This window comes from Salvelinus fontinalis, chromosome 9 (genome assembly GCF_029448725.1).
Source record: "Salvelinus fontinalis isolate EN_2023a chromosome 9, ASM2944872v1, whole genome shotgun sequence".
Lineage (NCBI taxonomy): Eukaryota > Metazoa > Chordata > Actinopteri > Salmoniformes > Salmonidae > Salvelinus > Salvelinus fontinalis.
In genome coordinates, this window is record NC_074673.1 from 9,039,501 (window position 1) to 9,061,546 (window position 22,046).

At 42.9% G+C, this 22,046-nt stretch overlaps 1 protein-coding gene across 1 annotated transcript; it reads right to left on the reverse strand.

Moving 5' to 3' along the window:
- Positions 1–94: 94 nt before the first annotated feature.
- On the reverse strand, positions 95–16,096 carry zgc:136858 (uncharacterized protein LOC678543 homolog). Its single transcript, XM_055933310.1, has 20 exons — positions 16,010–16,096; positions 8,676–8,758; positions 8,453–8,553; positions 8,207–8,321; positions 7,703–7,877; positions 7,491–7,602; positions 6,795–6,901; positions 6,169–6,295; positions 5,845–5,965; positions 5,010–5,095; positions 4,657–4,796; positions 4,447–4,506; positions 4,281–4,344; positions 2,632–2,726; positions 2,290–2,418; positions 1,786–1,900; positions 1,391–1,528; positions 941–1,107; positions 711–793; positions 95–609 (listed from the first exon to the last, which is right to left on the reverse strand). The coding sequence occupies exons 2-20, from the start codon at positions 8,684–8,686 to the stop codon at positions 408–410; spliced, it is 2,148 nt and encodes a 715-aa protein (XP_055789285.1). The 5' UTR covers positions 8,687–8,758; positions 16,010–16,096; the 3' UTR covers positions 95–407.
- Positions 16,097–22,046: the final 5,950 nt, after the last annotated feature.

Sequence of the window (22,046 nt, forward strand, 5' to 3'; positions counted from 1 at the left end):
AGGTTATCAACAGTGCATTGTGGGAAATATAGTTAATTGTATTTTAAGTCAACATTCCTATGATAGGCCATTTGAAATACAGTAGTATTGTAAGTCGAAGCATTAAAGGTATTTTATTGAAAATTATGACAAAATGTATACAAATTAACAGCACCAGGGGTGTCAAACAATCACAGAAATAAAAGCTAGACAGTCAGGGAGCATAATAAATTCCCAAAACAATGGACAATATTTAGCAAATTTTGACCGCGAGGATCTATAACCAATTTTTAGTGCAGCTCTCTGGACCTCGATGAAGACCGAATGCAGCCCCTAGGATAAAATGAGTTTGACACCCCTGAACTACACATTGAAAAGTTATGTTGACGGTTGCACAAGATAATAACATTATAATAATGGATCTTTCTTCACTCCTCCATCCACAGGAGGTTGGGTTGAGGCCAGGATTGGGGTGGTTGGACCTTGTTTGGGTCCACAGAGTCTGTGGTCAGAGTGGTGCAGACGGGATGTGGGGAGGCCAGTGACAGGCGTGCTGCCAGGAGCCCCATCCTAACACAGCTGTGAGTGTCTCTGCTCTGGAACATACCAGCCAATATCCCACCTGCAAGACTGAGGAGAGGGAAGAGAGGGGTGTGTGGGAAACCAACATTTCACCTATGGAGATAAAAATACATTTTATGGTTTATTCCCATCCCAAGATAGCTACCGACCTATCTCCGGCTCCTGAGACATTCACCATTTCAGCTGCGGTGTGAGCCAGAGCAGAGTAGTGGACGGCACATAGCCGACCCTTCTGGAAAACCAGAAAACATTATCACCATAATGTTCGGAGATATAAAGATGTCAAGATGCTCACGTTTAGTTTAGAAGTGAAACAATGTGAGAATGTGAGCTCACACACACACATATATACATACACACATACATACAATCATCTTACCCTTGTTCCTCTCCTAGGCTGCAGGTCTACAGACCCATCGTTATGTTCTCCACACAGCAGCACTCCCATGGCCCCCAGGGTCACCACCACACACTGCAGGTGGTCCAGCAGGGGGCGTGCGAGATCCATGGCACAGCTCAGCACTTCCTCCACAGAGCTAGGCAGCACTGACACCACAAGACAAGATCTCATTCTCATTAATCAGACAGGAGTTTGTGCATAATGATGAGCTGTCATACAAAGACTTCATAGTGTGTGCATTACTTATTATATCGAGCCCGGACTCAGATCTTTGTGATGTCTTGCGAAGTGTCAACTCCTATGGTCACTGTTACGCCAAGCATAGGAGTTGGCTCCACAGCACAAATATAGCTTCGTCCAGGCTAATTCCATATTATATACAGTAGGCTCCAGAAATGATCTCAGTGCAGGAATAACTGACTATCGTACCTGCAGGTGTCGGGAGGCCCAATGCCTTGTTCATGGTACACAGCTCAGCCAGGTTGGGGGAGGTGTAGGCCAGGGCTTTCCAGCTGTCTGACAGGAAAGGCTTGCAGGCCTTGTCACAATCAGTTGGCTCATACCACACTGCAACACAAGTTTATCACATCAGGGTCTGTAATCATATAGTGTCTCAGAGTGGGAGTGCTGAATAGGATTGTTTTGCCTTCTTAGATCATAATGAAAAAGATGACATGGGGAAGGAGGACCTGATCCTAGATCAGCACTCCCACACAGATTATTTGTGAATATGGGCCCTGATCACACAGCGATGCACTGATGGTAAGAAAATGGTGATCGATCACTATTGATGACTGTCAAAGCATTCAGCTCTACATGCTAACCTGGCACTGCATGCTTCTTGGCGACAGAGCAAACATAGTTGATGGTGGAGATGGGTATATTGCCGTCCAGACACATGAGAGAGGCTGTTGAGAGCTTGTCCTCAAACTGGGCCACCTGTATGTAGAGATGGGCAAAGTTGTTATTTTTCAGTGCTATTCTATAAAAAACACAATAATGAACAAGAACATTAGATATGTGTACTTTTATGTGTAGTAAATCAGATTATTTTTATAGTTTAAATGTAGATGAAGTACCTGCTTCAGAAATATTTATTTTTTATTTAACCTTTATTTAACGAGGCAAGTCAGTTACATTTACAATGACGGCCTACCCCAGCCAAACTCGGACGACGCTGGACCAATTGTGCGCCGCCCTATGGGACTCCCAATCACGGCCGGGTGTGATACAGCCCGGAATCGAACCAGGGTCTGTAGTGACGCCTCTAGCACTGAGATGCAGTGCCTTAGACCGCTACGTCACTTGGGAGCCCCAGAAATACTCACATACTGCTCTGTGATTTGCTGGTGAATGTCCATGTCGCCTAATCCCAGACTCAGATCCCCGCTCTCAGTGATCACGGCACAATAAGTAGCAGTCCGCTGCTCCTTAAGTACAGCAACACCACTGGTATTCTAAAGGAAAATCAAAAGAGGAAAGAATGTCATGCCAGAATACTATGGGAGAGAGATTAATTCCGCTTTGCATATGGTCATAACAATCAGTTGTTACCACTCATTAAGGGCCCGATTTATAGTTGAGATAAGTAACAAGCACAACTCTGATTTTAATGGAAACGTGCTGATCTCAACTCAGAACACCTCTCGAAATCTTCTCCACATACATACCATGTGCCGACAGTAGTTCAGCACAGCATCACTGTGAGAGTCAGTTCCAATAGCTGAGATGAAGAGAGGTCTTTGGCCCATTCTGCTCAGAGAGTCTGGTGGGTAAAATATCACACAAGAAGTCAACATTAAAGTGTTTCACTCAATGCAAAAGTTTAATTAACCTTTTTTCCACATATAGGAGCTATGTAGACATAATGGCTCATTATAAACTGGGTGATTTGAGCCCTGAATGCTGAAATCAAATCAAACTTTATTTGTCACATGCGCCAAATACAACAAGTGTAGACCTTACCGTGAAATGCTTACTTACAAGCCCTTAACCAACAGTGCAGTTCAAGAAAGAGTTAAGGAAATATTTACCAAGTAGACTAAAGTAAAAAATAATAAAAAGTAACAGTAAAATAACAATAACGAGGCTATATACAGAGGGTACCGGTACCGAGTCAATGTGCAGGGGTACAGGTTAGTCGAGGTAATCAATGTAAATAGTCCGGTGGCCATTTGATTAATTGTTCAGCAGTCTTATGGCTTGGGGGTAGAAGCTGTTAGGGAGCCTTTTGGTCCTAGACTTGGCGCTCCGGTACCGCTTGCCGTGTGGTAGCAGAGAAAACTGGAGTCTCTGACAATTTTTTGGGCTTTCCTCTGACACCGCCTAGTATATAGGTCCTGGATAGCAGGAATCTCAGCCCCAGTGATGTACTGGGCCGTTCGCACTACCCTCTGTAGCGCCTTACGGTCAGATGCTATGCCAGGCGGTGACGCAACCGGTCAGGATGCTCTCGATGGTGCAGCTGTATAACTTTGAGGATCTGGGGACCCATGGCAAATTTTTTCAATCTCCTGAGGGGGAAAAGGTATTGTCATGCCCTCGTCACGACTGTCTTGGTGTGTTTGGACCGTGATACTTCATTGGTGATGTGGACACCAAGGAACTTGAAACTCTCGACCCGCTCCACTACAGCCCCGTCGATGTTAATGGGGGCCTGTTCAGCCTGCAATTCCTGTAGTCCACGATCATCTCTTTTGTCTTGCTCACGTTGAGGGAGAGGTTGTTGTCCTGGCACCACACTGCCAGGTCTCTGACCTCCTCCCTATAGGCTGTCTCATCGTTGTTGGTGATCAGACCTAACACCGTTGTGTCGTCAGCAAACTTAATGATGGTGTTGGAGTCGTGTTTAGCCATGCAGTCGTGGGTGAACGGGGAGTACAGGAGGGGACTGAGCACGCACCCCTGAGGGGCCCCAGTGTTGAGGATCAGCGTGGCAGACGTGTTGTTGCCTACCCTTACCACCTGGGGACGGCTCGTCAGGAAGTCCAGTATCCAGTTGCAGAGGGAGGTGTTTAGTCCCAGGGTCATTAGCTTAGTGATGAGTTTCGTGGGCACTATGGTGTTGTACGCCGAGCTGTAGTCAATGAACAGCATTCTATGACAAAACATTTATTTGTACTGCTCTAATTACGTTGATAACCAATTTATAATAGCAATAAGGCACCTCGGAGGTTTGTGATGTATGGCCAATATACCACGGCTAAGGGTTGTATCTAGGCACTCCGCATTGCGTGGTGCATAAGAACAGCTCTTAGCCGTGGTATATTGGCCATATACCACAACCCCCTGAGGTGCCTTATTGCTTTAAATAACTAACCAGCAAGGTTCTTTCCTACTCCACCAAATGACTGGCAGACACTTCCAGGATTCGTCTGTCCAAACTGTTGAGCAATCAAACAAACCCTTGTGTCATTGACATCATTTGAATGGTCCAGACATGCAGTAGTAGATGCTTGACATTAGCAGAGTTTGTGTGAACGTACCACTAGCTTATCTGTTTTCCCCTTGGCAATAAAATCCACATTCACACCACCTATGACAACCTGCGATGTAAGAGCCACAGTGTTATTGTACAGTAAGCATGTTACACACTGTCCATCAAGCTAAAACTAGAGTAAGAAAAATGATGTGCTCTACAAGACAAGAGTGATTGGTTCACGTGTATTGATGATGAACATCTGACCAGTGCTCACAATGTTTGGCTGAGAGTCCGAATCTTTCTCTCTCTCCTTTGCGTGAGGAGCAGGTGTCCAAGTCTTCTTCTGCATTTGTTTAGACAGTGCACAGGCTATCTGACTGCCTACCCTGGCATTATTATGAATGAGAGCGATATCTTTGGGAATATCAGATTAAGGGACCGTAATGTAATGATGATACAAACATTCAGTTATACATCGATAAAACAAGTTTTAAAAACCACAATTATGATTTTTTTTTTTTTTTTTAACATTTTCTTACACTAAGAATGACTCTGATATGATCCCTCCCTCCCTCTCTCTCTGCAGCATGGTTTTCTCACACCATGTTACTGATCAGAGAAGGATACTAGCCTGGAGGGACTTTCCACGGGTCAGTTCGTTGACCTTTTGAAGGATGAAGGGCGTCAAATCTCTTCCTCTGATACCTTTAACACTACAGGGGAAATGCGTACGAAGGCAACAGAGAGTTAATCGTGTGGCTGAGGTGAAATGCTGATACTTTTCTTGTCATATCAAGGCAACCAAACAGAAACTCTGATAAGCAACTTCCTGTGTTGTCAGTCATGCAAGCGGCTATCTAGAGATCAGGAAATAAATGTTCAGAAAACAACACCAGCACAGACAGACCATGAGAAGTGCTCAATAAATAGAGCTTTTTAGCAATACCTAAGTAGGCTAAAAAACATTAGCTGGCGCACACCCAGAAAAATGTATTTGTGTGGAGGTCGCACACTCCATACATAAACACCCAGAAATTTAATGGGTATTTACCAATGTTTCGGCATCACTGTGCCTACCTAAGTAGGCAACATACATTTCCAAAAACATGTATTGGGGATTATAAACTGGGTGGGTCAAGCCCTGAATGGTGATTGGCTGACAGCCGTAGTATATCAGGCAATATACCACGGGTATGACAAAACGTTTAATTTTACTGCTCTAGTTACGTTGGTAAACAGTTTTTTAATAGCAACAAGGCACCTAGGGGGTTTGTGGTATATTGCCAATATACCACGGCTAAGGGCTGTGTCCAGGCACTTCACGTTGTGTCGTGCGTAAGAACAGCCGTTACTCGTGGTATATTGGCCATATACCACACCTCCTCGGGCCTTATTGCTTAATTCAACTACAGTCAAGTCAGGTGGAGAGATCATATTATGTTATAATGCAGTGTTTCCTTACTTGGCCTCTGCCAGTGCAGCCTGTATAGCGTTCTCAATCTGTTGTCCAGCTGCTGCATGCTCCTTAGGGATGGGCACAGCCAGCAGCAGGCCGCTCTGTAGACCCAGGGACAGGTTACCCGCTGTAGGCCAGGGGAAAGAGACAGGTATAGTACATTATGATGCAGTCACAATACATTGTAAGATTTGTCATAAGCATGCATGACCCTTTATAATATCTTAAAATCATGCCTAGATTATCAGCTCAGAATGACCCTGAAATAACAGCAATTTCGAGTCAGTTGAAAATGTTGCTACTCAGACGTAAAATATTGAGCTGCGTCACCAATGAGATCTGCAGCCTCCTCAGCATTGTTGACGTGGTAAGGGGAGGTAAACCCACTTTGTGGAGAGAAGAAAGCGGGGAAATTCATGGAGGTCCCAAATGTGGCGACACACACACCCTGTGTCTCCTGAAGAAAGCACACAATTGTTAATAATTATTTGCGATGCAATGGAATTTCCTGCAATGGAATCTCTTGCAATGGAATCTCTTGCAATGGAATCTCTTGCAATGGAATCTCTTGCAATGGAATCTCCTGCAATGGAATCTCCTGCAATGGAATCTCTTGCAATGGAATCTCCTGCAATGGAATCTCTTGCAATGGAATCTCTTGCAATGGAATCTCTTGCAATGGAATCTCTTGCAATGGAATCTCTTGCAATGGAATCTCTTGCAATGGAATCTCCTGCAATGGAATCTCCTGCAATGGAATCTCCTGCAATGGAATCTCCTGCAATGGAATCTCTTGCAATGGAATCTCTTGCAATGGAATCTCTTGCAATGGAACCTCTTGCAATGGAACCTCTTGCAATGGAACCTCTTGCAATGGAACCTCTTGCAATGGAACCTCTTGCAATGGAACCTCTACATTTGACCATGTATAAAACCATCTAGCAATAACCACTAACCAAGTACTCCAAGGTGCGGCCAATGTCGAGGATGGACTTCACTCCAGCTGAGACCACAGCAATGGGAGTCCTGCCTAGCTCTGTCAGATCTGCACTGATATCCATACCTGAGAAGATGGTCAGTTAACAATTTCAATACATTTTGTTGTTTTCTATTTCTGTATCCTAAACATGAAGTCTCCCTGCTGTGTATGATGATGTAATTTCACTGAGGCTACAGTAGCGTCCAACCAATAACATTTCACTGAGGCTACAACAGCTTCAAACCAATAACATTTCACTGAGGCTACCGTAGCTTCAAACCAATAAGATTTCACTGAGGCTACAGTAGCTTCCAACCAATAACATTTCACTGAGGCTACAGTAGCTTCCAACCAATAACATTTCACTGAGGCTACAGTAGCTTCCAACCAATAACATTTCACTGAGGTTACAGTAGGTTCCAACCAATAACATTTCACTGAGGCTACAGTAGCTTCCAACCAATTACATTTCACTGAGGCTACAGTAGCTTCAAACCAATAACATTTCACTGAGGCTACAGTAGGTTCCAACCAATAACATTTCACTGAGGCTACAGTAGCTTCCAACCAATAACATTTCACTGAGGTTACAGTGGGTTCCAACCAATAACATTTCACTGAGGCTACAGTAGCTTCCAACCAATTACATTTCACTTTGGGATATTGCACTTACTATTCTCTCCATCTCGGTGCACTCCTCCAACACCCCCAGTGACAAAGACATGGATACCGGCTCTGTGTGCTGCTATCATGGTGCCTGAAACCGTAGTGCCACCACAGAGACCCTGGAGAACACACACACTCTGGTAAGCAAGGTATTCAATCTGAATAAGACTGAATGGAGTGGCTTTTCAGTTGTTTGTCCAAACCTTGACAGGTGCTCACCTTGCTGATGGCGTAGGGCAGGTCTCGACGGGACACTTTCAGCGACGTCTTACTCCGTGCTAGGTAGTCCAGTTCTTCTGAAGACAACCCCACACGAACCCTCCCCTGGAGCAGCCCAACAGTGGCAGGAATGGCTCCCTCTGACCTTACTATGGCTTCTACCGCTTTGGCTGTGCTGAATGAGGAAAAACAGTGACTGTTGAAGCAGTAACTTATAATACTGAATTAAGGGCGGCAGGTAATCTAGTGGTTAATAGCGTTTGGCCAGTAAACAGAAAGGTTGCTGGTTCGATTCCCTGAGCCAACTAAGTGAAACATCTGGCGATGTGTCCTTGAGCAAGGCAGTAATTGCTCCTGTAAGTCTCTCTGACTAAGAGCATCTGCTAAATGAGGTACATGTAAGGTTGCTAGAATAAATAAGCTTGATAGCATGGATTATATTTTATATCAGGAACTTTCTGTCTAACAAACTCCTTCCCATTTTGACATCTTTGCAGCACATACCTCAGGTTGTGTGGGTATGGCATGCCATGGGTGATGATGGTGCTCTCTAGCGCCACCACTGGTCTGTTTTCTGCCAATGCCTGGGATACTGCCGGGTGGACAAGGAAGAGACCATCTGGGGGATATACTTTTTTTAGAAATCTAAAGAATAGAAATATTTGAATCCGACTTCAATACTACAATGAGGGTAAATTCAAAGTCAGTCTTTTAATATTTTTTCATTATTATAGCAGGGGCTGACTTTACCGTTTTTGCATAATCTACTGTGAAATGTTGAGATGCCACGTTTTAGGAGTTGTGCCGATACTTCCTTCAGCAACCTCAACTCAGAATATCTAAGGGAAACACTGACAGCAGAATAAACAAATCAGAATTCAAGAATAACATTTTAAAACAACAAAAATATACCAAACTTTTGTCAAAATTGCATATTCAAGTTACAGAAAAAAACGTAACCACAGGGAGTTACCTTAATTTCATGATGGAAAACAAAACAGATTTCTCAGCCTTGGATTCCCGGCATCAAAAGCAGCAGCGTAGCCAACCACGTCACTGCAAGGCACACATACAATTCACCCATTAAGTAGATTTCCATGCTCTAGTTAGTTGGGATAAAGTAAAACCCCCCTATTGGGGCACACAGCGGTAAATCTACACCCGAAATATCAGTGCTGCCTGCAACATTGTGAAATAAGTGGAGTGTTTTGTATTCTTATCCCGCTACATTCAAGAACCGATTCAAAGTCCCTTTCCAATAAAGGTATACTTATTCATATTAAGTCATAGTGGTAGAGCAAAACACAGTCAATTGTAACTTAATAGAACTACTACTTAAAAAATAATTGAGGAAAGGGCTCTGTCAAAGTTAAGGTCACATAATGTATAATGTTCACACACAAAAAAGGCCTTATTACACATGATAAACTGGGTGGTTCAATCCCTGAATGCTGATTGGCTGACAGCCGTGGTATATCAGGCCCTATACCACCATATGACAAAACATTTATTTGTACTGCTCTAATTACATTGGTAACCAGTTTATAATAGCAATATGGCACCTCGGGGGTTTGTGGTATATGGCCAATATACTACGGCTACGGGCTGTCTCCAGGCACTCTACGGTGCAAAAGAACAGCCCTTAGCCGTGGTATATTGGCCATATACCACACCTCCTCGGGCCTTACCCAGCTAACATGACTGAGCCGGGCCCTTTTGGGCTGAGATGGGGCTGTGAGATCAGCCATCAGTGGCCCCTCGCGGTCGAGAACATTATGGGCCACCACTGAGCGGTTGGGATTGGACTCGCACTCTTTAAAGACGTACGCAAGCCCGCGTTTAAATGAGGGATTTTGAGGGATAGGTCGACTTCAAACTGACAGGTAAGCGATCGGCTCAGCCATAACATCTGTTAACTTAGTAAAACGGGTAAGATACCTAGACTAAATGGTTTGAATATTTTACTGATGGAAACATCGCTTGTCTGGCCAACAACACTAAGGAGAAAGAATAGCTAACGTTAACTAGCTAGGCCAAGCAATGCAGGTGTAGAAGCACGGTGGCTAGAAAAAACTTCCTAGAAAGGCCAAAGCCTAGGAAGAAACCTAGAGAGGAACCAGGCTATGAGGGCATGGTCACAATGTTCATTCTTGACTACATGCACCTTGTTTGTCTTAGAATAACTCGGAAGTTGATGTATTTTTGGATGAAAGGGGATTTTTCTTGTAGATTGGGATCTCGGGCAGTGAGCGCCACCTCTGAGAGGATGGTGTCAAATCAGACAGCACATGCCAATGGAGTTTCAGAGAACCAAGAGGACTGGAAGAAATAGACAGATGGAAAGGAACCGAATTCCACCAATTCTTATTATACACAGGCCCTGTTGTGTTGCAAGACATCCTTTCCTTCTCCCACTACAGCAACTTCCCTGCCTTGTGCTGTTACTACTGTGGCTATGCAGATGACCTCAAACATTTCCTCAGTGAGTTTGAGAATTTGTATGGCATTGAAGAGTTGGTCTACAATGTCCATAATCTGACTCTTGGCAGAGGATGTGAGGAGGTTTGGGTCCTTAGATAGTTTTCAAAAGGAAAAGAAGACACTATGAGAAAGTTGAAGAAAGTCTGCCGGAAACAACAATTTGTTCTCAAAGAAATGAATCACCAAATTACTCGTGAGGACACTCCCATCCATAAAGACAAAGAGAACCGAGGACAAGAAACATTCTCTGAAAAGATCACACGGGAGGGAATGGGAATGAGAATGGTTTGGCCTCTATATAGTGACTATATAGAGGCCATATAGAGGCCAAACCATTCCCTTACTCCCTCACTGCACCCAGTTTCTAAAGGCTATATTTGAACAGTTCAGCATTCCCACAACCCCTGGGGACAACTGTGTTATGGTTAACGGAGACCTGGGACTGGTACAGAACATCCTACGAGATGATCGCACAGGGGAGGAGTACATTATTTTCAGGAAGTTCTTGACATTATTGTTACTCTTCTCCAGTCCCCTGTATTCAAAAGACATTGGCATCTATAAAGCACTCCATCTTCAACTAAGAGACCAAGTTCACCACCTATTGGATATTTTGATCGCGATGGGCACATATTGGGCAGCCACACCCTTACTGCATAGTCAAGGTTTAGCGTTTTTTGTTTGACCTATTTACTGAATTTCTCAAACTCTTATTTTTCAATTGTCCTACAGAGATCTATATTATTTACTAACGGCACAGTATCACATTGTGGAGTTTCTGGATCATTCAGTTGGGATTGTTAGTAATACATGGATACAGGAGGACTCATCCATAACGTTATGGCCCCCTTATACCGATCCGAACAAACGCAAGAGAGCTTTAGTGACTCATGAAGTACCTGGTGAAACATGGATTTCATATGAGATGACAACTTTAAGCACAGCAGGTTTTTCTGAATTATTTCTGCATGTAGGGTCACCCACAAATACAATAAGAACATGCAAATAGCACTAGATTGGACCCATATGGTGTGCTGAAAGAATAACGTCTTCAACAGCATCATGTCATATTAAGGGGTGAATATATATTTTTTGTACAGTACGTGCCAAAGTGCGAACAGCTGCCAAATTAAATACATTTGTCTTTCTTACAGTTGATTGTGAAGAGGCAAGATTCAAATCTAGAGAAGCGGAGACAAATGGTTTTACTAAGCGACCCAGAAGAACTTGAACGTAGTCAACGGTCGAGACAGTAAGATCTATTTGTTTCCATACCCTCTGATTTATTAGGACAATACAGTAAATCTTGAATAATTATATACACCTCATGAAAATTGTGTGATGTGATACACGTCAACTGTGTGTGTCCTGCATGTGGTATGACATGTACACAAGTTGTGGGCAATTTTTGGCTTGCGAGTGCTATAAAATAAATAGCAGTTATAATTACAACAAAGATGAGAAGCATCTTTACATAAATATTTTTGTGATCTTGGTATGTATGTGAAATCATTTTCTATTTTCACCAGACCAAACAAGCGATACATTGAGTTGGAGCCAGCCCCTCCGAAAAGGCAACAGACATTTCCAAGTGCAAGATACCTGTGTCCAGTAGTCTGTGCTTCCAGTGCCACCACTACCAATACGTTTGCCAATACCTTCACCTTCCAGTAACTCTCCATCTACCAGCAACCCTATGAACCCTGTGAGCAACTCACTTCCTTTGAGTCACCCCCAATCTGCAAGACGCTCTGACTCCAAGCCATCCTTTAGCGCCTGCTAGCCACTCTCTGTCTGCAGGTATGTCTTGCAAAATTCTTTGCTAAGCCGAAATTATAAAAACGCAATTGGGCTTTCAGTCTCGCTGAGTACATGTGGCCAAAGTTTGTGATTAGATACTTTGTCAGGTATTGATAGGTACTTGGTCAATGCGCTTGAAGAAATTAAGGACAGACTGATAAAACTTGAGAGAATGGTGTCAGATCTCTCTCAATCAATTACAGCAGCGGTCACTTTATGACGACATCAGCCTACCCTTACAAAACTATGATGAACTTGATTGCCTGGAACAAAAAAATTGAGGATCACCAAAGTCTAGAAGACTTGGTAAACTCACTCAATACAGTAATTATTTTCATACTAATAGTGTCTCTTTCCTTTACACATTTTAGTTTTGATTTATTTCCCTTAATTTTAGATTACATTTCTGGGGACCATTGGAGGTTATGATGTCCAAGCGACAACAAGAAGGATGATAAGTCATGCTCTGGCAGCTCAACTGGAAAGGCACGAATGACAAAAGACCCTTTCACAACCTGGGGCTAAGGAAGGTTGTTGCAGGTACATCCGGGGGAATCTCAAACATTTTCACATTCTTTCGAGCACCTAGACATCCGTGATTTAAATGTTTGAAACTGCAACTGTTTCAACTCCATCTCCGACTATGGCCTGACATGTTAATTATGTAGAATATCAATGTGTCGCCATGGGAACCTTTTTTGGCTATAGTAAGCATGACACATGCTGCTTATATGTGGGGGGGGGGGGGGGGGGGGGTTATCGTAGTGTAAAATGTGGTTTCTGCCATGTTCCTACTAGACACCCGTAGCTTTCTTGTGATATATGGCGATCCTATGATATGACCCCTGCAATATGTCTGTATACTATAGGGTCTTCAACTGGACCTGTCACCGGGTCCGCAGAGTCTGGTCATCATCATATTGCATACCATACCAAATTACACTGAATCTCAGTCTTCTGTGATCAATCCCTGTTGCCTAACAGTGGAGCGAACAAGGTCCCTTAACGTGTGGAAATACATGACACATTCATTGTGACAACCTAGCAACCATAGTACAGTAAAACTGTTCACTGTTACAAATGTGCATTTTTTCCAGATACAGTCAGGAAAAGCCCTATCCAACCCAGGCCTCAAGATGCAACAGTTGAAGAGGAGATCAAGATCTGGTTGATGAACTCACGTGACCGTGCAGGTGGACGCAAGGAGTGGTTTGAAAGATATGAGGCAACAGACACAAGACTTTGGGGAAGAGTGAGCTCAATAAATTTGCTTTGCGAGAGCTGACTGGTAGAGCTGACTTGACATTAAACTTGGGGTCCAGCAACCAAACATTTAGACGTGAACCTCAAGGACTAGGCTGATACTGGGCTGTTACGTACCTGTACACAGACAGCCTCCGAGACAAAGTAGTTCCAGTGTTCGTTCTCTCCACCATTCCATCCCTTCTCTTTCTCCTGTGTAGCAACATCTCAGATAATCTTGTGCTCCCCTTGCTCTCTTTCACCCGTCTTGTCTGAGACTCGTCTCACTCTAACAGAGGGTATAGTTCAAGTGGGTGACTGTGGTGCTCACTGCAGAGTTGTCAGTGAGGTGGCCCTTCATCACTCCAACTCACCTGCACTCTAACGGACTGAGAGAGACTAATGGGAGGAGCTAACTACACACTCAGACAAGACGGGTGAAAGAGAGCAAGGGGAGCACAAGAGAGTAGGGGCGGAAAGGTGGAGAGAACGAACACTGGAACTACTTTGTCTCAGATGCTGTTTGTGTACAGATACGCATCAGCCTAGTCCATCAGGTTCACGTCTAAACATTTGGTTGCTGGACCCAAGCTCAAGGTCAAAAATGGGGATTGTGTTTACATTTTATCCCCACAGTCAACCTCAGCTTTTTTTGATGTGAACACAGCCTGAGAAACTAAACTGTCTGTCAGCTCTCACAGCTGCTGGACAGAGTATACATGAGAATAAATACATTCTTTATACTCTGTCCAGCAGCTGATGTATTTGTAATTGTCTGTGGTGTGTCTCTGTATATTTAAACCATTAAATGTTCATGTTATGTTAATGAAATGTCAATGTTGTGCATGTTGAAGTTGTAAACTCACTTTGAAAGCACACTTTCTTAATTAATATTGTACTTTTAAGCTAAAGACTCCATTCAAGTCTTAAACTTAAATACGCAATGTTATGCTTATTTCTCAGAAATAAATATAAATTTTATTATATTAGCCAATTGTTAGAAAATCTTGCCCTTTTAATTGTATTTACTTGATGTCCATTCAGACGCTGAGGTACTTACCTGTTATTTAATATTGACAATAAAATCTATTGAATTTGAACATGTGGTATTTCATTTGTTTATTACATTTTTTGGAGTCTTTTTTCTTTTTTATACCTCCAGAATGAACAGGTTTACTGCAGCTGTTTGGGTTGAATGCGGGTAATATTTGGGAATTTATCACTAGGCCATCAAACTTTTATTTGGACCATAATTGGCCCAACAACATAAGGGCTTCTTGTGGGCTGGTACTGGGCTGCCCACACTTACTTGGGGCTGAATAAGGGCTGCCAGCAATTAGGGGCCAACTATTTGCCCATGAGCAAAAACCCACGGGCCCAGTGCATGTAGCCCAAGCCGGGCCTTTTATTACAGCCCAAAGTGGACCCCTACGGTGCCAACCTGGGTGTGTTTGCTTAATTATACAATGGGGTGAGTCTAATCCCGAATGCTGATAGTGTCACGTTCCTGACCTGTTTTCCCTTGTTTTTGTATTTGTTTAGTATGGTCAGGGCGTGAGTTGGGGTGGGCATTCTAGGTTGTGTGTCTAGTTTGTCTGCTTCTGTGTCCAGCCTAATATGGTTCTCAATCAGAGACAGCTGTCAATCGTTGTCCCTGATTGAGAATCATATATAGGTGGCTTGTTTTGTGTTGGGGATGGTGGGTGGTTGTTTCCTGTCTTTGTGTTTTGTCTGCACCAGCTAGGACTGTGACGTTTGTTTTGTCATTTTGTATAGTGTTTTGTGTTAATTAAATAATGGAACATTACCACGCTGCACATTGGTCCTCAGATCCTTCTCGCCTCTTCTCGTCTGAGGAGGAGGATGACTTAGACTGCCGTTACAGATAGGTTAAAACTGCATTCCAGACGGTGTCTATTCCACAAGTTACCACTTAAATAATAAAGTCTGAATCGTCACAGTTTGCCTTTTATGCTAGACCAGCAGTGATACATTTAGGTGATAATGCCCGAGAAGCCGGTGTTTGGAGGATCTATTGGCACGCTTGTTGTTCGTCTCAGGACGGCAAACGTGCCAGCTTTTTAACGGACGGGTTACCAACATGTTAAAATGATTGACATAGTTTCATGAACGTTATTGATGAATTTATTCATAGTATTTCATCCTTTCACAAGATACAGTTATGACACATATGGTTGCTGGTCGTTCGGTTACCAGAGACGCGCCTCAGTCATTGTCTTTCTGTTCTGCATCTTTGGACGCGACCCAAGTCGTTCGTTCTAAATGGTCCATTTCCATACTGGCTGGGAACGTTCTTATCCCTTGCTTGCTAGTCAACTACAGCTAATTTACAGTCATGTCAAACAGTGCAGCCAAAATAACGAAGTAGCTGTATTTGCATTTGTTAAAGCGGTTTTCTAGCTACATTTATTTGGATACATCCATAACAATGAGCTAGTGATGCGCGATTTCACCTGGCATAGAAACTGTGCTCTCTCTTCAGGACACTTGTTCAATATCTAGCCAACAACACAGCTAACTCGTGAATAGAGCCAATGCTAACTAGAGCAAATGCGCTAAAGCTAGTTAAGAATTTACACGAGTTAATCTGACTCTGGGGATGTAGATAATGGGTTTCATTGCCAAAATCCCTAAATATGCCGTTATGATTTAAGGCATACTCATTCATTGATATCACGAACATATTGTATACATGGCACTAGGCATTCAATTTCCCATCATTCATATCAGCTCATTACCAACAATACTGCTCTTAATGCTTACCTTCTAGAGTGTGTGAGAAACTCAGGAATGAGAGACTTTTCCCCCAGAAAAGTGAGTGAACTTTGACCCTGCCATGCTTTTTGTTGACACAGTTTGCTTGCCTTTACAACTCTGGCCTGTATCTATTCACCCAGTTTGACTGAGTTTATGCAATTTGAAATTAACATGATATGAATAAGAAAACTATATCTAAAATTATATCCATCATTATCAATGCACACAAAATTTGATAAGATCAGAGCTACTCTTGTATCAAAAAGTTGAATATATAGTGAAACACATGAGTAATGAAATAAAATATGGTTGATTCCATGCAAGCTCATTCTCCCTGCCTCTTTCACTAGGCCAACACAACACATTTTACACCAACAGGTTTCTGTGCCAATATACTACACAACCAATAAACAAAACATACTGACTTCGGGCACTTCAAAATCATGGGTTGTGTTTTCAACACCACAATAAATAGACTATGTCAATCTTGACAAACAGAAAATCAGTGGTGTAAAGTACTTAAGTAGAACTTAAAAGTATTTTTACTTGTTGTTTTTTGGAGTATCTGTACTTTACTATTTATATTTGTGGCAACTTTTACTTTTAACTTCACTACATTCTGATATAAAATAATGTTCTTTTTACTCCATACATTTTCCGTGACACCCAAAAGTACTGGTTACATTTTTACAGTTACACTTATCAAGAGAACATCCCTGGTCATCCCTACTGCATCTGATTTGGCGGACTCACTAAACACATATGTTTCGTCTGTAAATTATAGCTGAGTGTTGGAGAGGGCCCCTGGCAATTCGTCGATAAAAATAAAATAAGAAATGATGCCGGCACAGCCAGAAGAGGACTGGCCACCCCTCATAGCCTGGTTCCTCTCTAGGTTTCTTCCTAGGTTCCGGCCTTTCTAGGGAGTTTTTCCTAGCCACCGTGCTTCTCCACCTGCATTGCTTGCTGATTGGGGTTTTAGGCTGTGTTTCTGTACAGCACTTTGTGACATCAGCTGATGTAAGAAGTTCTTTATAAATACATTTGATTTGAATGATTTGCCATTTGGTTTGTTTAATATAAGGAATTTTTTATGATTTTTACTTTGACTTTTGATACTTAAGTACATTTTAGCAATACCATTTGCTTTTGATACTTAAGTATATTTAAAACCAAATACTTTGACTTTTACTCAAGTAGGATTTTACTGGGTGACTTTCACTTTTACTTGAGTCATTTTCTGTTAAGGTATCTTTAATTTTACTCAAGTATGACAATTGAGTACTTTTTCCACCAATGCAGAAAATATATCCCTCCCAACCTTGTAGGTCTACCCAGTATCAAAGGCTTGGATTGACAATCTCAGAATATTATTAAACTTTTGGGGTGTTTTTAAACAGTTGTCTCTTTCAATTTATCAAATGGCAGCTGCACAGTTTGGATTGATTGATTTTATTTGTCAGTAAAAAAGAAAATACATAAATATATACACAGTACAAATATTTTAAAAAATGACCAGGATTGCACAGTAAAGTTGGGTAATGTAAACCAGCGGGGGGAAAAACTACTCTCCTCTGTGCCAAATAAAAAACTACACAACCAGTTCGACAACCCTCCCCTATTTTGGACCACTCCCCCACACCAGTAAATATAAAACTGTCCCTTCTACAGAGTTACCTGATCAAATCTATTTGTCATATGCATAAGATACAGTGTAGTGTACACAGTACAATGAAATACTTACTTACTGAACACAGCAGGATAATGGTAGAGCGAGCTAAACACAGTGAGTCTCTGTGAACACCTTACTGTTGTACTTGTCTTTCTTGCACAAACACTTTTTTAACTAGCACTGATTTTGGTGATAGCTGATTTTTTGAGGAAGGTTTTAAACATGCAATGACTGTGATATGTGGTTGTCTTACCTACCTTAGTTGAATGCACTGACTATGAGTCGCTCTGGTTAAGAGCATTGGATAAATGACCAAAATGTTAAATGCCTATAAACTGTATTGAGTTGCAGGTGGGTTTGAGAGTAGTTACTTCGTTCTGTCCTGGACACATTCCATGTTCCCCTCACTCCACAACTGAGAGCCTTATGAGTTTCGGCCTCGACTGTTACACGTGTGCGGTCTTCACTCTCAGTCTCAAAGGTCATAGGAAGACACCGTGCAACAGGGTCCACATATGCTAGTGGTGGGGCCTGTAACCTTAGATGAGTTGCAGTATGTGACACTGACACCCCCTCATAGACCTCTCTTTGGTATGTCCCTGTTGACCCCATACAGACATTAGTTGAACCCAAGATGTCTTCAAGATGATGATGTGGTGCACTGCATGGGCTTGGGGATGGATCACTCCCAAGCGGCATCAGGGAAATTACACTGCTGTTCCTTCTTTAAGTGTGCTAACAGAGGGATCCCAACCTACCAAGACAGAGTTACAGGACCCATCTTGCTCAGCTGGATGGGAAACATATATATGTGTGTGTGCCGAGAGAGGAAATGGTTTGGATTCATTCGAAGTGGGACCTTTGAGTCCCTCTGTCATGTGAGGAGTTGCAGAGTACACCGTGTGATCCCTCTCTGATGGTGTCACATCATTGATGAGAGTGGAAGGTCCATCTTCTATGCACTCTGGCACACTCTGTCTGATGGTGATGGGGCTCTCAGTTGGTTGTTCTATAGCATGATGCTCCAGGGAAGGTTCCTCCACTTCCACGTCCGCATCTGTGTCCTTTACTAGTTCATCCTCAAACCAGTTTGGATGCTCCAGCTGATAGGCATGGAAAGCCTCCACCGCGTCCCGCAATGCTTTCCCTGAGGGACAGTGAAAATAATCGTCCTCGGTGATACCTTCAATGCGATTCACTCGTCCTGGCTCATGTTTCTCTTTATCCAGGAGCCTGAAGAAGAGCTCCTCAAAATGCTTCATAAGTTTGTATCTGTAAAGGGGAACAGGAATGAGCCATGGCAGGTATCCCTCCCTCCCTCCCTCCCTCCCTCCCTATGACAGTACCTCACTATGATGTTAAACGGAGACGGAACATCCTCCTCGGAACAAACGTCCTCAAAGTAGGCCACCATGTAGTTCTGGAACGTTCCAGATCTCACAAAACTGGGTACCAGGAGGCTGAGCGCAGGGCTGAGCATGTCCCCCATGGGGGAACGTACATCCTCTCTCAGGATCACCCGGGTTTCGGCACCATCACACATTGCTCTCCATTTGGCCCTTACCCCCCGCGAACACAAGATTAGGATCTTGTCTGAGGATTTAACAATCTGTTCCCTCTGCCAGTCCAGCCACTGGACACTGCCCACAATGCCCAGCCGGGCAGAGTCCAGCAGGTCCAGCACCACCTAAATCAGTCAAATTGAAAGTACATATAGGGCTGGTTTCCCGGACACAGATTAAGCCTACAGTATTTAATTATGCTATTTCAATGGAGATTCATTATTGAGTAGGATTTAAAATCCAGGACTAGGCTAGAACCATCCCATAGAAATGCCCTAGCAACAATACATACATAAAAAAAATCATAGAGGATTAAAAACACAATAATGTCAACAGACAACAATCAAAATGTCCATTGTGGTCCTCGTTCTCACCTCTATGCCGCACTTAGCCATGAGGAAAGCACAGAGCTTCAGGACGATCTCCATGTACAGAGGATGGTCCAGAGAGTAGATGATGAGGACTTTTCTCCTTCTCTCTTGTACTTGGACTCTCTCCAGTTCACCTCTGGGCGTGGTCAGGAGCTGGCTTCCTGGATCTAGGAAGGAGAAGAAGAAGTGGAATAGAGTAATACTACGTAAGTGTGCAGAAATATGAACGATATTTTACCAGTTGAGGCATGTAGTTTACTATTTTGTTTTTATTTAGTGAAAGGTTAATCTATTAACCAACAGACCTGTATGGGATGTTTTTTGCAGCAAATAAGTCAGGAAACCACCAGCCATGATCAGCCCCAGTAATGCTTTTATCATCAATGATCGGCTGTAAGTGGGAGGCCTTTGATAGTCTGGGTGGGGGGGGGGGGGGGTACAATAAATTTATCAGACAAAGATAAAAGTGAAAATCAATGAGATGACCTTTGGACAAAATAAGTAATTTAGATGCCAAATACATTTTACTCACAGGAGCAGTAGTCACACTTTGTCTGGTGATGTAAACAGTTGCTCTTGCACCGTGTGAAAAATGGCTGAATCTTTTGAGAGAAAAAAGTGTGTTTGTGGTTTTAGGTCAGTCAGTGAAATAAAAAACAAATTGATGCTATAGGAAATGAAACTTACCACAATTAGCATTTCACATGGAGGCAGCTGCCATACATCCAGTTCAAAAGTCACATTCAATGATGTTCTATTCTCCTGAAACGTGAATTGAAGGGAAGAAATCATGACACGGTAATAAATTCCAGTAACACAGTAATCAATTACCATTGTTTCATCATTGAGTGTTGTTGACCACAGATACCTACCCTCGTGACATGCTGTGAGTGTTGTTGACCACAGATACCTACCCGCATGACATTCTGTGAGTGTTGTTGACCACAGATACCTACCCTCGTGACATGCTGTGAGTGTTGTTGACCACAGATACCTACCCGCATGACATTCTGTGAGTGTTGTTGACCACAGATACCTACCCTCGTGACATTCTGTGAGTGTTGTTGACCACAGATACCTACCCGCATGACATTCTGTGAGTGTTGTTGACCACAGATACCTACCCTGATGACATTCTGTGAGTGTTGTTGAACACAGATACCTACCCGCATGACATTCTGTGAGTGTTGTTGACCACAGATACCTACCCTCGTGACATTCTGTGAGTGTTGTTGACCACAGATACCTACCCTCGTGACATGCTGTGAGTGTTGTTGACCACAGATACCTACCCTCGTGACATGCTGTGAGTGTTGTTGACCACAGATACCTACCCGCATGACATTCTGTGAGTGTTGTTGACCACAGATACCTACCCTCGTGACATTCTGTGAGTGTTGTTGACCACAGATACCTACCCGCATGACATTCTGTGAGTGTTGTTGACCACAGATACCTACCCTGATGACATTCTGTGAGTGTTGTTGAACACAGATACCTACCCTCGTGACATGCTGTGAGTGTTGTTGACCACAGATACCTACCCGCATGACATTCTGTGAGTGTTGTTGGCCACAGATACCTACCCTCGTGACATGCTGTGAGTGTTGTTGACCACAGATACCTACCCTCGTGACATGCTGTGAGTGTTGTTGACCACAGATACCTACCCGCATGACATTCTGTGAGTGTTGTTGACCACAGATACCTACCCTCGTGACATTCTGTGAGTGTTGTTGAGCACATATACCTACCCTGATGACATGCTGTGAGTGTTGTTGACCACAGATACCTACCCTCGTGACATGCTGTGAGTGTTGAGTGTTCTTGATGGATATCTGGTATTCCTCAGAGAACTCAGCTGTATTAAAACCCACTGTGATGATCAGTCTCTCTCCTCCATCCACTGCCACAGTCCAGGACAACTGGGGATACCAAAGACTGCCTGGAATGATGCAACATACTCAGTGTTGTTGTAGATATATACAAGCCCTTGATTACTTTCTGTATGAACTATTACCTGACTGTAATTGTGAGCCTTACCGTTTTCCAAACACACCTTGGCTGCTTTTATGCTTGGATCCTTGCATCCTGATCATGATAACATACAGATATACATTTTAATACACATTCACAAGTTTAACCTAATCACTTTTCCAATCGAATTCCATGTCTGCATCACCTGGGACTGTAACGATTTTGTCAAGACTGTAATTCCCCAGGTCTGGTTTTGGTAAGTTGTAGATCGAAACAGAATACTTGTATTCCGGGTCCACCACAACTCTGTCCAAGGAAAATGTCCACTAAAAGAAAGTCAAGTAAATAGATATCAGTCTAACAAAGCAGAAGGTTCTTTTCATATCTGACTATTAATTTCAACCTTTCAGGAAACCTCCATCACTTAGATTCACATCCAGTATCATTGTTTTACCGGCGTC